We start from the raw sequence: 12,330 nt of genomic DNA, 5'->3' as shown, positions 1-12,330 counted from the left end.
TTTTTACTAGTGCTCATTTCTAGATAATTTTCAGTGTTTCATTATGATGTATCTGTTGACTCATGGGTTATTTAGCAGTTTATTTCTTAATTTCTAAATACGTGAAGATTTTCCATTTAACTTTTTGTCATTAATTTCTGTCTTAATTGAACTGTGGCCAGAGAGTTCTGGATTTCAGACCTTCAAAATTTGACTGTGGCCCAGTGTATGGTTGCTTGTTATGAATGGTCCATATATGCTGGAAAGTATGTGTTCTTTAGATGTTGGGTGTATTATTCCATAAATGTCCACTAGGCCATGTTTTTTATTTTTTATTATTTTTATTTTTTTTAAGATTTATTTATTTATTTGAGAGAGAGAGGGAGAGAGAGTGCATGTGAGTTGGGGGAGGGGCAGAGGGAACAAATCTTCAAGCTGACACTCCCCTGAGTGTGGAGCTCAGTGGTGGGCTGGAGCCCAACACGGGGCTCAATCCCACAAACCATGTGATCATGACCTAAGCTCTGAAACCAAGAGTCGGACGCTCAACCGACTGAGCCACCCACGTGTCTCTAGGCCATGTTTTTTAATCCTGAAGTTCGAAACGTGTGTATTTCATAGATTTTTGTTTTACCTGCTGATTCTGTCAGATACTGAGAGAGTTGTTAAAATCTTCTGCTACAGTTGTTCCTGTTGTATCCTCCTGGGAAATTGAAATTTTTAAACTGAATATGTGTATCTCATATTTTTTACTTTAGATTTTCTGTTGCGGGGCGCCTGGGTGGCTCAGTCGTTAAGCGTCTGCCTTCGGCTCAGGTCATGATCCCAGGGTGCTGGGATCGAGCCCTGCGTCGGGCTGCCCGCTTGGCGGGGAGCCTGCTTCTCCTCTCCCACTCTCCCTGCTTGTGTTCCCTCTCTCTCTCTGTCTCTCTCTGTCAAATAAATAAATAAATAAATCTTAAAAAAAAAAAAAAGATTTTCTGTTGCTTAATATAGCTGTACTTTTTTTTTTTTTTTTTACTATTTGCCCATCCTATTACTTTCAGTCTTTCTGTGTCCTTGTTTTATGTGTGTCTCTTATAACCAGTGAATTGTAGTGTTTATTAAGTCCAACCAGGTAATCTGTATCTTTTAACTGGGGCAGGTTAATCAATTTGCATATGATATAATTACAGTACTTATATATTTGAATTTATACCTCCATTTTATTTTAGTCTTTCCATTTCTTTTTCTCTTTTTTTCCCCTCCTTTTTTTGAATTGATTTTTAAAATAAATTCTTTGTCCTCACCCTGGTAATAGTATGGAAGTTACACTTTCTATTTCCCTTTTTTCAGTTGTCTCCTGAGAGATTCTAGTAGGCATTCTTACTACAGAAGCCCAGTGTTAATCATCACCTTTCCTCTCCTTCCAGGATCAGTGCATTAGGACCCTGTAACTCCATTTGTTCTCTTCAGTTTAGTGCTTTATGTATCTTTAAATCTCACATGACATTATTTCATGTAGGGAATATCCATGTAAATTTATCCATATATTTATTTATTTTTAAGCTTTTCACTTTTTTCTTGCATCACACCTCTCTGTGATAATCTTCTTGCCAGCAGTATGTCCCTTGCATTTCCTTTATTGTGGGCTAGCTGGACGTGAACTCTCAGTTTTTGGTTGACTACAAATACTTCTCCCCTTGCCTTCTTGAAACATACTTTAACTGAATACTGAATGCTAGGTTAATAGAATGCTAAGATAGGGGAAAGGAGTGGGAAGGAGGGGAGAGAGAGAGAGCATGAGTGAGCGGGGCAGAGAGAAGCTCAAGCAGACTCCATGCCGAGCGTGGAGCCTAATGTGGGGCTTGCCTGGAGGCTTGATGTGGGACTCTTCTCAGGGCTTGATCTCATGACCCCAAGATCATGACCCTGAGATCTTGACCTGAGCCAGAACTGAGAGTTGGATGCTTAACTGACTGCACCACCCAGGTGCCCCTGGTGTCTCAGAATTCTAAGGACACTAATCCTGTTGTATCAAGGCCCCACCTTTATGACCTCATTCAATGTTAATTACTTCCTTAGAGGCCCTATCTCCAAATATAGCCACACTGATGGGGTTACAGCTTCAACATGTGAATTTGGGGGGGTTGCAAACAATGAGTCCACATACTAGGTGGCATTTATATAATGGTTGAGGGTCTTATGGCTTATAATTATATTACTTCTGATGTCTCTACTGTTGATAATAGTGAATCACTTTCCATGTATTTGGGCATATTCTCCCACATAATTATTTAGCAAGTGTACAGGGAAGAGAATAAAATTTATCTTTGCATATGTTTCTGTAATCTACAGAATTTGTTGGTGAGGTTGTTGTACACTTCCCAGCTAAATTCTAACCATCTATTGTAGTTTAGTAAAGATTTTCAACTTATTTACGTATTGACTTTGTTTTTCTTCATCGTAGCTGTGTTGGTGTAGAAGAACATCATGCTGTTGACATTGACCTTTATCACTGTCCCAACTGTGCAGTTCTACATGGTTCCTCCTTGAGTAAGTATTAGAAACTTAAATAAAAACCGAAGTTTAGAATTCAATGTGTACATGACAATATATATATATATTTTTAAAGATTTTATTTATTTGAGAGAGAGAGAATGAGAGACAGCATGAGAGGGAGGAGGGTCAGAGGGAGAAGCAGACTCCCCGCCGTGCAGGGAGCCCGATGCAGGACTCGATCCTGGGACTCCAGGATCATGACCTGAGCCGAAGGCAGTCGCTTAACCAACTGAGCCACCCAGGCGCCCTACATGACAATATTTTAATAATAACTTTGACTAGTTATGTTACACCCACCAGGAACTATAGGGAATATTTTTCTGAAGATACTGAGAATACAGTTTCTGTCTGAATTATTGAATAACATTTAATAAGTCAAGAAGATAAAATGAAAAAAATACTGGTTTTTTTTCCCTTTAAAGATTTATGTATCTATTTTAGAGAGAGAGTGGGAGAAAAAGCGAGTGTGTGTGAGTGGTGGGGGACAGAGGAGAGGGAGAGGAAGAGAATCTCAAGCAGACTCCCCACTGAGCACGGACCCCGACATGGGGCTTGATCCGATGACCCTTGATCACGACCTGAGCCGAAATCAAAAGTTAGATGTTTAACCACTTAACCCAGGTGCCCCCAAAATACTATAACTTTTAATTGCCAGTGCAAAGCCCCCAAACTTAAGGACATATATTCAAAGTTTCAATTTGAGAAGTGTGGAAAAGTAAAATATTCTGATTCTGGAAACTGATTTAAAATGTTTTTATCTTTTTATAAATTAAAAAACCTTTCAGTAATATTTGGGACAGTGTACAGGATAAGACTTTAATGCACACACATGCATTATGTTTTTAGGGGGAAATTCGGGTATCAATATGCTGAAATGTTACTCTGTTTTCTGGATTTGGTCAGCAGTTTGAGTACGGCCTAGAGTCCTGCCCAGTTTGAAACCCCACCCCTGTCCCAGTCCCATTCTGAGGAAGGCAGAGGCCAGAGCAAGTGTCTGCCCACCCTCTTCTGTCTGAGGGGCAGGGTGCAGGCCCGGAAGTTCATGTGCCCTCTGGGGTGTACCAGTATCACACATAAAATGATATTTATCCCTAGCCTTTTACAGATGCTTCAGAAGAATAGATTGGAGTGTTAATTGTGCAGAAAGAAAGTAGAGATAACGTTTAAAAAAGCTTTGAAGGATGTTGTAACTTTCTTTTTAAAAAAAATTTAGACTGCAAGCTAGCATTTTGTGTTCATTAAAACTAAAGGGAAAAACTATAGATTTAGTCATAGGGACTTTTTCCTGAACATACTTTGATACACATTTGGGTGAGATGTAGGTGACCTATACAACCTCTTTTATTATCATTAAAAAAATTTTTTTTTTGAGAGGAAGAGAGAGGGCGCCTGGGTGGCTCAGTTGGTTAAGCGACTGCCTTCGGCTCAGGTCATGATCCTGGAGTCCCGGGATCGAGTCCCGCATCGGGCTCCCTGCTCGGCGGGGAGCCTGCTTCTCCCTCTGACCCTCCCCCCTCTCATGTGCTCTCTGTCTCTCTCATTCTCTCTGTCTCAAATAAATAAATAAAATCTTAAAAAAAAAAAAAGAGAGAGGAAGAGAGAGAGTCTTAAGCAGGCTCCATGCCCAGCACAGAACCTGATGCGGGGCTCAATCTCATAACCCTGAGATCAAGACCTGAGCTGAGATAGAATCAGACTCCTAACTGACTGAGCCACCTAGGAGTCCCCCTAGTACTTTTTTTTTTTAGATAGAAATTTTTATCTGAGATTGTGGGGAAGTAATTTTGTAAAAGAGACTTACTATCAACTGACTGCTGATCTGTTAGAAATATTAGCAATTTACCTAATTTCTTTGTAAGAGATTTAGAAATTCAAGCTGTAAGAATACATCAAAATATTACATTAAATTTCATAATATGTTACAATACAGGTTATCCATTTTATTAGTTACACAGTATAAAATTTGAGGTTAGCAAATTGATAGAATTGTTAGTATAATTGCCCAGTTTATTGTCATAAATGTTTTTAAAGGTTCTTCTTTTGTGTAGCAGTGAAATATGTGGTATATAACTTGGAATAATTATTGACCAAGTGTAATTCTTGGAGGAAATAAATAATACTGGGTTGTTACTGCAAGAAAGGAAACAACTAAAATTTATAGCAGTTTTAATTTATGTAATCCCCAAATGAAATAATTTGAATTTAATTTCTATGAAATATTATGTGGGTTACTGAGATGGAACAGTGTCATGTTTAAAACTGTCTGATACGTGATGCATCCTGTTTTCTATTTTTCCTATATGATTTCATTTTTTAAAAAGCTTGTCATGCTCACTAAATTGATTTCATAATCCATAATGGATCACAACCTGCACTTTGAATAATGGTGCTTCAGAGAGAAGCTTGACTATTGTGTGGCCCTTCGTATGCTTCTCTTGCTTGAATAACATAAGATCAGGAATTGGTTATTTTCTGGGCAAAAGTCCAACACTAAATACCCACAGGAAAATGTCCAAGATCCAGTAATTTATTTTATCTTGATTTAAGGCTCACCTCTCTACCTCTCACCCTCCACCCTCAACTTGGGTCATTCCTTTTGGCCCCTTTCCCTCTGCTATTAAGCCTCCCTTGCTTGCCACCTAGGGCTTCCTGTTCTCTCAGAGTTCCCAGGAATCCTTATTGTAGATACTATTTAGGCAGTATAATATTCACTTGGTTGGTAAATTTAGATTTGACCTTTTTAATGGGAGTTAAGAACTCTATTCAAGGACAAGTATCAAAAAAGCCCCATACTTACACACATACCTCAATGTTCCTCAGGCAAATGGGATCCAAACTCAAAATTTTCTCCCTATGACCACTACTAGAATATTCCTTCCTTTAAGAAATTCAGTCAGCTTCTTGCAGTGGCTGATTTTATGTGTTAAGCATGTTGGCCTAACAGGACACTTGTAGCCTTCTGTTAACATTATGCAAATCTGCTCACTGAAAAGGAAAGAGAAGTAATTGGCAGCTTATTGGATGCCCCAGAAACTATGCCAAGAAGTACTTGACCTATGTTATTTCCTTTGATATTTGTAACACGTTGAGGTGAGAAAAATGATCTAACTAGCTCTTTCATGTAGTTATTTAGCAGAGCTGGAGTTTGAGCCCATAACTGTCCAATCCCAAATCTATTCTAATTCTAATCTATTCTGCCAAAATGAAAATTAAAACAATGTAATATCGTAGTTTACTTATCAAATGGGTAACTTTTCTTTCTCTTTTTTAAATTTAAATTAAACTTAATTTTTTAAAGATTTATGAATTTATTTGAGAGAGAACATGTGCAAGCAGGGGGAGGGGCTGAGGGAGAGGGAGACAAGCAGACCTCCCTGCTGAGCAGGGAGCCTGATGCAGGGCTCGATGCTAAGGCCCCCAGATCATTACCTGAGCTGAAATCAAGAGTCAGATGCTCAACCGACTAAGCCACCCAGGCACCCATCTTTTTTTTTTTTAATGATGATGCTCACTGTTGACTCAGGGCTATAAAATAGGCTGCTTATATATACTGGTAAGAATGTGAGTTACCTACCACTTTTTTGGAGGCAGTTTTGCAATATGTAGCAAGTATCTTAAAAATATTGAGTCTTCTAGCATTTTTAGGAATTTATCCTGAGGAATTAATGAAGGAAACAGATTTATGTATATGAATATTAATCTCAACTTTGTTTGAAGAAAGATTCAGGATGAGCTAAGTGCTTAAGACTCAAAAAAAAGGATTATAAAGTGATGCATCTATATCTATGTCTTAAAATTCTAGGCTGCTTTTAAATTGCTTTTGAATATTTAATAAGGAGAAAAATGCTCATGATAGAATAAGAAAGGTAAGCAGGATGAACATCATGATCCCAGTTGAAAATAAAATGGGATTATGTATCTATATATATGTAGAACGGAAGCCTGGAATGAAACACCCTTGAATTTTACAAGTGATTTTAAATGAGAAAAAATAACACACGAAGGGTGCCTTAATGGCATTTTCTAGGAAGGTTGCTTTATGATTCTCAGTTTTTCTCATGAGACTTCTAAAAAATGGGATTTACTCTTTTCCATATTGAGGGTTTGACTGCCATGAATTATTATTATTATTATTTTTTTTTAATTTATTTGCGAGAGAGACAATGAGAGACAGAGAGCATGAGAGGGAGGAGGGTCAGAGGGAGAAGCAGACCCCCTGCTGAGCAGGGAGCCCGATGCGGGACTCGATCCCGGGACTCCAGGATCATGACCTGAGCCGAAGGCAGTCGCTTAACCAACTGAGCCACCCAGGCGCCCTGCCATGAATTATTTTGAGAATCTTGTTTTAAACCCTCAGATATGAATAAGCCCAATTTCCTCCTTTATTGATTTAGTGTGACTTCTCCTTATCCATATGAGGATCCAGTGTAATTTTCTTATGATGATCTTTTAGGGTGAAGGTTTGGAATAACTTAGACTTATAGAGTTGCCCCTGCCCCATGTTTTACTAGAAAAATGTTCAAACATATGGGAAGAGTTGAAAGACTTTTGTAGGGAGTACCTCCAAACTCACCATGTAGACTCTACTATTAATATTTTACATTACTTGCTTTACCACACAGTCTGTGTAACTATCCCACTATTTGTGTATCTATCCATCTTATTTTTTGATGCATTCTAAGCTAGTTGTAGACTTTAGTACATTTCCCAGAATCATGAAGGTTTTAGGCTTAAGAGTGATTTTTTTTTTTAAGATTTTATTTATTTATTTGTTAGAGAGAGAGTAGAGAGAGCACAAACAGGTGGAGGGGCAGAGGGAGAGGGAGAAGCAGGCTCCCCAATGAGCAAGGAGCCTGATGTGGAACTCAGTCCCAGGACCCTGGGATCATGACCTGAGCCGAAGGCAGACGCTTAACCATCTGAGCCACCCAGGAGTCCCTTAAGAGTGATTTTCAAACTTAAGAAAAGATGTAAAACTGACATCTTACATTGCTAACACACGAAAGGGCTGTAGGTGGTGCTGCCTTGGTGGAAAGCAGAATGAGATCCAGAGTTTCTTTTGTGGCCTCTTCCCCATCTTCCCCTTTATTAAGGGTTCCTCAGCATGGTTTGAAATATAGCACTCCTAAAAAAAAAAAGAAAGGGAGGAGGGAGGGAGGGAGGAAGGAAGGAAGACAGTACTCCTACCTTCATTACCATTTGAGGAAACGACCCAGACGTGTCACATGACTTGCCCAAGGTTGCAGAGTAAGTTATGGCTGAACTAGGAGTCCAGTCCAAGTCTCCTGATGTTGATTGCCATGATTCTTCAAGATTGTAGCCGCCCAGCGCTGTAGAATCACAGGATCTGAGCATTAGAACTAATCATAAAGTTATTTGTTCTGTCATTCCTCCTTCCTTTAATTATGAGGAAGCCACCTGCTCTTCTTTTGTGGCAGTCTAAGCCTACTTATTTTGGGGATAGATCTTGACATAAAAGAGAAGGGAACTGTGCTGTTAAAATAGATATCTGATGTGGGATCAGTGACTTGGATGATTCATAAAAATCATACTATGACTTCATGGTCTAGTGAAAATCATGATTTAAAATAATTGTGATATTTTATAATATGTGTAAGTGTGGATATTGTAATGGGCTCCATCTGCTAATTTGAATTTGCTGATTTAAATTTTTTTTGAAATAAAAAGTAGATTTAAAAACATTTTTTAATGCTCTCTTTTCAAAATTTTGTTTAAATTCTACTTAGTTAACATACAAGAGTAGATTTGTAAAGATTCACAGTTAATTGCCTATAATTGTGGCATTACACAAAGTAAAATTTACTGCTTCAGCCTGGAAATGAATTAAAAAGGGAGGGTTTTTTTGCACTTACAGTTGTTATTATTTCTGATCATACAGGATATACTTTTTAGGAAGTGCGTGGTATCACCAGTTATCACAAGTGTTTTCTTTTTTTAATCTCCTAAAAACTCAGTGAAACAGAGGAGGAACTGGCACAGGCATGACTACACAGAGGTTGATGACGGTTCCAAACCGGTGCAGGCGGGGACGAGGACTTTCGTGAAGGAATTACGTTCTCGAGTCTTCCCAAGGTATGGAAACTTGTTCTCACCAAAGAAAATTTGAGACTGTTACCTAATAAAGTGGCATCATCTAAAGCAGTGTTTTCAAACTCCAGGTTGCCACCCATTCTCAGCTTTTTACTCTTGTTTTTTTCATGAAATAGAAACCAGTGGCGCATTGTAGGTAATAGGAGTAAATAAGCACAGTTTCATGGACCTGTCGTGTTATACATATGTGTACGGGGGCACCTTGTAAAAGTACATTAACTGTGGATCTCCATCCAGAAAATTGGAAATATGCCCACCTAGGGCAGTCGTCTCCAGGACTGGGCTCCCCGAGACGTGCAACAGCTGCTTGTCTTCCCCTTTTACCTCACCTGTTCGGATTTTCAAACTCTGTTTTTTTCTTGTGTTGTTTTCATCTCTCTCTCTCCACCCTGGGTCTGTCAGAGGTACCCATACCCATTGCTCAGCCTCTCTGGTGGCAGCAGGACTGGGCTTTTTGATTTTTAAAAGATAATGGGAAGTGTTTGACTTCTCTGTGGCTCAGAGAGAGTCAAAAGTACTACACAGCATTTAATCATGCTAATTTAGATCATTTCCTGCTCGCTGCCTGACATCTATTTAAAGTGATAATGCTTAATAGCCTTTTACACAAGATCATATCCAGGCTTGTTAAAGAGGGGAAGCACAATTTAAATTTAAATCTCAACATCACGTGCAGCCTATTAAGGAATTATTTCAGATCCTGTAACTATAAAACCCTTGCTGTTTCTTCACAGTCTAACATTCCTGTCTATCCCTCTCCCCCTTAATCCTTAAACAGAAACATATAATTGATACGCACATAGTGTTGTCTCCCTCAGGTCTGCTGAGCTTTCCACAGTGGTTTCCACACGACTTCTGTGATATTAAAGGTCTTTGTCTCAAATATTCTCTTTTATCAGTTTCAAAGTGGTTGGAAGAATGTTTGTTTTCCTGGATTGGTTTGGAGCCTAGGGCCAGAGTTTTCAGCCTGGGTCTATGAACTGGCTTCAGAGAGGCTTGTGAGTTTCTTAAACCTGTATAAAGTGTTTAGTGTCAATATGTGAATATGCATTTTTCAGGAAGAGGAGCCGTGGCTTTTATTTTTTTCAAATAGGCTTGTGACCTGAAAGAACAGTGTTAAAAACGCTGGCCTGGTGCTGCCTGTGGCCTCTGTACCAAAGTAATAACCGAGGAGAGCAGGTTATAGGGATGGTCACAAATGTCTAAACTCTAATTACCGTTAATCTAAGGTTTTTGGTTTTATTTTGTTTAACTCCATAAACCTTCACATCATTTAAAACCATATATAGAGTGACAGTAATTAATTAAATTACACATAGTGATGTGATTAACACAGAAGTGTATAAAATAAAGTGAACGGGTTATCTCACCTCCTCCCCCTCATTTTAAACTTAGGGTGAGCCTTTTGAGACATTTTTCTACATAAATGATTACATTTAAAGTATTTATGTATATAAATGTGTAGATGTGTGTGTGTGTATGTATATATGCATCTAATTAAAAAAAAATAAATGGGGTTATGTTATGCATATGATGTACAACTTGCTTTTTTTATTCTATTTCATCGGTATCTTTCCCTGTGTATACAAAAATTTACCTCCCTCCTTAACTGCTGTGTAGTATGCAGTTGTGTATATTCACCATGTTTTACTTAACCATCCCTCTATGGTGTATGTTTAGTTTGTCTCCAGTTTTTTTCTCTTGCAAATAATGATGTACCTATATTTTTAAGCAGTTGTATTTATATATTTTTGATCGACAGGGTAAGTAAAACACCACAAACATTAAAGATCAAGAAGTACAAGTGATTTGAAATTCTCCCTCAGATTGGAGTTGAGGGAATTGTTTGATTCTCAGAGTTTGGGGAAAGAGGACAACTGGGAGATGCTTATGGGGAAACTAAAAGGCAGTACAGAACTCAATGAGTCAGATGAAGGAGATCTAAACCCTTCAAATATAAGACTATCCAGAAAAAGTCTGTCTCATTTTGGGGAGCTTCAAACTGACCTTTTCTTATTGAGAGGGTGGACAGATCAGAACCCAATAATTCAGAGAACCAGTATCTCTTGTCTTCTTGATGCCAAGGCTGCAGGTGACAGCAAGACAGTTAAGGTCTGATTGTGTAAATGGCAACTGTTGTGTTTTAACCTGTAAAGCAAGTGTTGTTCTTTTTTGGAGGAATAACAGCTGCATTCTGAGCAATTGGGAGATAAAATCTAGAACATCCCCATTTAAAGGGATCTTTGGTTTATGGTTAGAGGACAATGGAAAGGGACAAACCGCACTTAAGTGGGATGCTTATGACGTGTTACTCATGAGAGTGGGCAGCTGGGGTTGAGAATCCCTTTTTAAAAAGTGGCTTAAGGCGACCACTTGCTGAAACTTACGAAATACTGGTTGTAACAGATAAATTGGGAGTTCATTTTCGACATTTGTCTCAGTGGACGGGGACCATGGGAGCTAGCCATCCTCTGTTGTGCAAGACAACAGTGAATTGTTCTGTGTCCATGAGACTTTGAAATGTCTAACAAATATTTGTGTAGAATTTTATAGCCAGATAGAATCTTCTCTGTTTTACTTATCCTGACACCAGGTTTTATTCTAACGTGCCCCCTTACCTTTTGCTCTTCTGATTTCCTGCACAGCTTGTATTTAGTGGCTTCTGATCTAGTTACTTCTCTTAAATTCAGTCACTCATTACAACAAGTTGTAATCATTCTATTATTATATTATCTCTTCTAGTGTAGTTATCTAAACATTTACATATTGAAATATATATTTTGCTATAAACTAATTTTTTCTCTTGTTTTGGTGAAGGCATTTAATATAATACATATATATTTTTCCAATTGTATGTATTGAAGTAATTATCTATGACTTTTACTTTAGGATAGTAAAAGGGACTTGATAAAACATTTGTTCTAGAAAGGAGAATCAGGTATGATAGGTTGAGAACTGCTGATATAGACAGTAATATAGTATATGAGTTAACCCATTACCAGACTATTTTTCTTAAAGTGAACTTTCCAACAAAGATGACGTTTTACTCTTATGTTTTCCTTAGTGCCGATGAAATCATTGTAAAGATGCATGGCAGCCAGCTGACACAAAGATACCTGGAGAAACATGGATTTGAAGTTCCTATTATGGTCCCCAAATTAGATGATCTAGGACTCAGGCTCCCTCCACCTGCTTTTTCTGTCATGGATGTGGAACGCTATGTAGGTACGCACTTGATTGCTTTAAGTACTTGGGAAAATGGCGGTAAAAGTAGTAGTAGTATTGTTCTAATTACATTAGAAGTTGAGTGAGGAGATGTTAGTTTAGTTTCATGGGTCAGGGAAAGTGAAATTCAGTATCACCTAGGTCGAAAACTGTTTCTTCTGAGCAGACCTACAATTGTCAGAAAAAGAGAATGAAACACCTGATCTGTTCTTATTTATTCAACCTCATCCTGCCACTTTTTTGGTTATCATCAAATTTTCTGGTACTTGCTTAGGAGAAATAGTTGCAGTTGTAGTTGCTGAGGCGTAACTACAGATACCAGGAGGAAGACACTGGGAAATTGGACTGGTTCTAGGACTCTGTAGCATTCAGGAGCAGGATCATTGACCTCTGGTACCTAGAGAAAAGCTGGAAAAAAGAGGAGACCATGTTCAAGCCGTTTCTATATTCATGACTTGTTGATATTGCCACTTC

The 12,330-nt window shown here is 38.3% G+C and overlaps 1 protein-coding gene across 1 annotated transcript in view; it reads left to right on the top strand.

Annotated features, from left to right (window-relative positions):
* KDM7A (lysine demethylase 7A) overlaps positions 1-12,330 on the top strand; it is an 86,101-nt gene that overhangs the window by 36,093 nt on the left and 37,678 nt on the right. The window contains exons 2-4 of the mRNA XM_035021220.1: positions 2,429-2,514; positions 8,496-8,613; positions 11,696-11,856. Of these exons, the coding sequence (XP_034877111.1) occupies positions 2,429-2,514; positions 8,496-8,613; positions 11,696-11,856 (365 nt within the window). The remainder of the gene's footprint in view (positions 1-2,428; positions 2,515-8,495; positions 8,614-11,695; positions 11,857-12,330) is intronic.

This window comes from Mirounga leonina, unplaced genomic scaffold (assembly GCF_011800145.1).
Source record: "Mirounga leonina isolate KUSES-001 unplaced genomic scaffold, KU_Mleo_1.0 Mir_174, whole genome shotgun sequence".
Classification (NCBI taxonomy): domain Eukaryota; kingdom Metazoa; phylum Chordata; class Mammalia; order Carnivora; family Phocidae; genus Mirounga; species Mirounga leonina.
The sequence above is the reverse complement of the archived record's forward strand: the minus strand, read 5'-3'. Positions and strand labels throughout refer to the sequence as shown.